The sequence below is a fragment of the Dipodomys ordii genome, unplaced genomic scaffold (genome assembly GCF_000151885.1).
Source record: "Dipodomys ordii isolate 6190 unplaced genomic scaffold, Dord_2.0 Scaffold66, whole genome shotgun sequence".
NCBI lineage: Eukaryota > Metazoa > Chordata > Mammalia > Rodentia > Heteromyidae > Dipodomys > Dipodomys ordii.
Genome location: NW_012267282.1, coordinates 624,231 through 629,043, shown reverse-complemented (window position 1 = coordinate 629,043; position 4,813 = coordinate 624,231). Strand labels below are relative to the sequence as shown.

Genomic DNA, 4,813 nt, shown 5'->3' with positions numbered 1-4,813 from the left:
GTGACCGTGCGCGGCAGCCACGGGCCTGGAAGCGTCTGGAAGGGTCTGGAAGGGCCCCGACCCCTGCAGGGGGAGCGTCTGCGCCCGGGCCACAGCCCTCCCGAGGCCGACCGGGGAACGGCCACGTCTGTCTCTCTCTCCCAGAGGAATGTGGGGTCCTCACAGTTCAAGACAATCGAGGACGACCTGGTGTCCGCTCTCGTCCGGGCCGGCTGTATTCCCGAAAACCACGGCACGGACATGAGGAAGATGTCCTTCCAGCGATGTGCCCGGACGGACAAGGTGGGTGCAGCCCCTGCCCCGCCGCCCCAGGGCCCGGCCGGGGTCCCTGGGCTGTTGGGATCAAGCCCAGCACTCTACCACGGGAGCGACCACACTGCTTCTGGCTTTTTGCTGGTCAAGTGGAGATGAGAGTAACGTGCACATGTCTGCCTGGGATTGTAAGTGTGAGCCACCAGCCCTTGGCTATGCTGGTATTTTTTGTGTGTGTCCTGGGGCCTGAACTCTGGGCCTGGGCGCTGTCCCTCAGCTCTTCAGCTCAAGGCTAGCGCTCTACCACTTGAGCCACAGCGCCACTTCCGGATTTTTCTTTTTGCTTATGTGGTGCTGAGGAATCGAACCCAGGACCTCATGCATGCAAGGCAAACGCTCTACCACTGAGCCACCTTCCCAAACCCTGCACTGGTATTTTTGGGATAGTCTTGTGTGTGTGAGTGTATGTGTGCATGCATGCCTGTCTGTACTGGGGCTTGAACTCAGGCCCTTCATACTTTCACTTGTCTTTTTCACTCAAGCCTGGTGCTCTGCTACTTGAACAAACCTCCAATTCCACTTTTTTTTGCTGTTTCTGCTCAGGCTGGCTTTGAACTATGATCCTCAGATCTCAGCTTCCTGAGTAGCCAGGATTACAGATGTGCATCATCCACCAAAGCCCAAGGACAGCACTGTTGTCATACTTGATTTTTCACTGATGTCTCTGGAGGCCTATGGAGCTGGATGTCTCCTAGCCCCACTCTGTTAGGGAATGTGGTGCTGAAGGTCGTACTCAGGGTGGGGATGACTCCATCCATTTCTCCTTCCTTCTCTGCCTTTTTTTTTTTTTTGTCAGCTGTGGGGCTTGAACTCTGGGCCTGGGCGCTGTCTCTGTGCTCTTCAGCTCAAGGTGAGCACTCTACCACTTAAGCCATAGCACCACTTCCAGTTTTCTGGTGATTTTTCAGAGATAAGAGTCTCACAGACTTTCTTGTCTGGGCTGGCTTTGAACCATGATCCTCAGATCTCAGCCTCCTGAGTAGCTAGGATGACAGGCGTGAGCCACTGGCACCCGGCTTCTCTGTTTTTTTTCTTGCCATTCCTGGGGCTTGAACTCAGGGCCTGGACACTGTCCCTGAGCTTCTTTTGCTCAAGGCTAGCCCTCTACCACTTGAGCCACAGCTCCACTTCCTGCTTTTTCTGTGTATGTGGTACTGAGGTATTGAACCCAGGGCTTCATGCATGGTAGGCAAGCACTTTACCACTGAGCCACCATCCCAGCTCTCTACTCTGTTTACAGGGTGTATCTGCAGCTGGTCAGGTGGTATCCCTGAAAGTATGGCTGATTGATGACATTCTGGACAAGATCAACAGCCACCTTCCATCCCATATTCGGATTCTGGGTAAGCCTTGACGTGTAACAGGCTGCAACCTGGCTATTGGTGGCCTTGCAGAGACACACAGGGCTGTGTGGGTTGGCCTTCTTTGTCCATCTTCTGGGATGTAGAGCAGTAGAACTGCAGGTACCTAGCAGGTGGCAGGGCAGCCGTAGGTCTTCAGGGAGTCAGAACTGCCGCTTGTGACAGACAGTTGGGTGAGCCCTCTGTCTCACACTGCTGTTTCATTGTGCGTATGGACATCATATTCCAGGTGAGAAGGGGATGGCTGTTCCCTTTTGTAACAGAATTGCTAAATGGGGTTCTTGGCTTCTCTGTTTTTTGTCTTGGCAGTGCTTCAAACAAAAAGAGCCTGTGTTTGCTGAGCAAGTTTTCCAGGCATATTCCAGCCTGTTTTCCTCATTTCCCTATTTCCCCATTTCTTCCTACTTTCCTTTCCCCTAACTATCTCCTTCCTTTCCTCCTCTTTTTCAAAAAAGAAAAATCTGTTGTTCTTTGAGTGCACAGGCTTTTAACGCGTATTTAAGGTACAGTTTCTTGTGCTGAGGATGGACCTCGGGCCTTGTGCATGCCAGGCAGGTGTACTACCAGAGCCACACCCCAGCCCTGATCAGAAATTGATATGAACGGATCATACCTTCTCTCTCTCTCTCTCTCGGTTGGTCCTGGCTGGCTTCAAACTGCAATCCTCTGATCTCAGACTCCTGAGTAGCTAGGATATTGCAGGAAGGAGTCACTGATGGCTAGCTCATGCTCATCTTTTATGTGCTGCTCCAGGACTGAAGAGGGTGACTGGAGGATTCAACTCCAAGAACAAGTGCGATGCCAGGACATATTTTTACATGCTGCCCACCTTCGCCTTTGCCCATAAGGACCGGGATGTGCAGGATGAGACCTACCGCCTGAGCACGGAGACCCTGCAGCAAGTCAACAGGCTACTGGCCTGCTACACTGGCACCCACAACTTCCACAATTTCACCTCACAGAAGGGGCCAAGGGAGCCCAGTGCACGGCGCTACATCTTGGAGATGTACTGTGAAGAGCCTTTTGTGCGTGAGGGCCTGGAGTTTGCTGTTATCAAGGTCAAGGGCCAGAGCTTCATGATGCACCAGATCCGAAAGATGGTTGGCCTGGTGGTTGCCATTGTGAAGGGCTATGCCCCAGAAAGTGTGCTAGAGCGCAGCTGGGGGGAGGAGAAGGTGGATGTCCCTAAGGCACCTGGGCTTGGCCTGGTCCTGGAGAGGGTGCACTTTGAGAAGTATAACCAGCGCTTTGGCAGGGATGGGCTGCATGAGCCACTGGACTGGACTCAGGAGGAGGGGAAGGTGGCAGCCTTCAAGGAGCAGTATATCTATCCCACCATTGTCAGCACAGAGCGGGATGAGAGGTCCATGGCCCAGTGGCTGAGCACCTTGCCTGTCCATGACTTCAGTGCCACTGCGCTCGCAACTGCTAGCACAAGCGCCAAGGTAGGGCTGAGTCTCAAGATGCTGGCCCAGTGGGTGAGTACTGGCTCCCATTTTTAGCGTATGCATGAGCATGCTGAGGCCCATACATGTCACTCCAGAAGCAGACAGCAGTGGAGGACTGGTGGCCATGGCCTGCCTCCTGTTCACTCTTTACCCTCAGTGCCAGGTGACCTAGGTGCTTAAGACTTAGTGAGCTGGAGCCAGCCAGGCGGTGCTGGGTAATGCTGGCCCGTGGCCGGTCTGAGTGGGAAATTTCAGGCATGGTTTTATCCCAGCCTTGTACTCTTGGAAGCTATCTGCATCTATGAGGGTGGCACTGGAGTGGGGGCCAGCTTTGCTGTGTGAGAGCATTTGACACTGCCCATAACCTGGCCTCAGGCCAGCCCCTTGGATGGACCAGGTGATAATTGCTATATATATTTTAGAGTGAAATGACTGTGGACCAGACTCTTCAGTGGGGAAGAAGGACGGATGATAGATTGCCATGGTCTTCCCCCAATCCCCCCCACCCCCGGGGAGGAATGCCTACTTGCATGAGATGCAAGTGCCAGACCCATAGTCATTTTCCTGTCTGTCCCTTTTCTGCAGGTCCCTAGTTCTCTGGAGGGCAGTGATGGAGATGGAGACACGGACTGAAGCTGCAGAGCCCCACCCAGGGTCTCCATGCTGTGCCCATCACCTGGGATATGGGGAGCCAAGATTTCTGGGGCCAGCCTGTCAGGTGTGGCTTGGCTTCATAACCTCAGGATATTGAATTTTCCTCCCAGGAATACCTGCATTGAATCTATTTTTAGCTCATGCATTATGTGTGCATACTTTGGCATGTAAAGAGACTATTTTTTTTATAAGGAGATGATTTTCTTATTAAATAAAAATAAGTTTTGTTTGATGTTATCTTTTTCTCATTTGTGTTGAGAAGAAATGGAGAGCTGCTGTTGGGATTGGACAGTTGGCTGAGGGATGTGGTAGCAAAGGGCAGGCAGCAAGAGGTGGTGGTACTGCTGCTGCCTTCTCCTTGTTCCTCCAGCCCACCCGACATTCCAGCCCTTCCCTTTCTGGTCTCCCCGAAGTTGTCTCTTTGCAGTCCCTTGCCATGGTCTCAGCTAATCCATTGCTGGCCAGCTCCTAAGCCGTGGGGAGACCCTACCCTGTTTAGCAGCCTGGCAGCTTCCAACGCATATGCACATGCCTCACCCTCCCTCCCCGGCCCTCAGGCCCTCCCCTCTGCCCATCTGCTGTGCATTCCTCGCAGAGGGAGCTGTGGTGGGCCCGTGTGCTGTCCCCTTCTGCTGCTGCTGGTACAGTCCTCACCCCTCCCACAGCACCCGTCCCACGGCCCTGTCGCATCTAGTGTGCGGGTTGAGGGGATGGCGCGCCGCACTGGCCCGCGCCCCGTGCGCATTGCTGGGTGCCAGGTCTCCCTGGGGCGCCCGTGGGTGACAGGGTGCACGTTTCCTCCTCTCACCTTTGCGGAGGTCCTGGGGTTTGAATTCAGCTTTGGCGCTTCGTCCCCTGAGCCACGCTTTTGGCTCAGTTGTGCCGGGGTTTTATTTCCCCTGGGTGGTGGGGCGGGGCCGAGCTGCCCGCGCCGCCCTCCGTGCCCAGCCCCTCGGTAGTCAGCCTGACAGGCCTCGGCCCCGCGGGCTGCTGGAGCAGCCTGGCGAGCTCCAGGGAGCCGCAGGCCGCGCCCCGCAT

At 54.7% G+C, this 4,813-nt stretch overlaps 1 protein-coding gene across 1 annotated transcript; it reads left to right on the top strand.

Annotated features, from left to right (window-relative positions):
• Nucleotides 1–41: 41 nt before the first annotated feature.
• Pus1 (pseudouridylate synthase 1) lies at nt 42–4,012 on the top strand. The gene is made up of 4 exons (XM_013023125.1): nt 42–282; nt 1,553–1,655; nt 2,427–3,151; nt 3,707–4,012. The coding sequence occupies exons 1-4, from the start codon at nt 241–243 to the stop codon at nt 3,752–3,754; spliced, it is 918 nt and encodes a 305-aa protein (XP_012878579.1). The 5' UTR covers nt 42–240; the 3' UTR covers nt 3,755–4,012.
• The last annotated feature ends 801 nt before the right edge of the window (nt 4,013–4,813 follow it).

Coding starts and splice junctions, on each gene's coding strand:
- Pus1 (XM_013023125.1), top strand. CDS start 241: ATGAGGAAGATGTCCTTCCAGCGATGTGCCCGGACGGACAAG. Junction 283..1,552: donor GATGTGCCCGGACGGACAAG/GTGGGTGCAGCC, acceptor CTCTGTTTACAG/GGTGTATCTGCAGCTGGTCA. Junction 1,656..2,426: donor ATCCCATATTCGGATTCTGG/GTAAGCCTTGAC, acceptor GTGCTGCTCCAG/GACTGAAGAGGGTGACTGGA.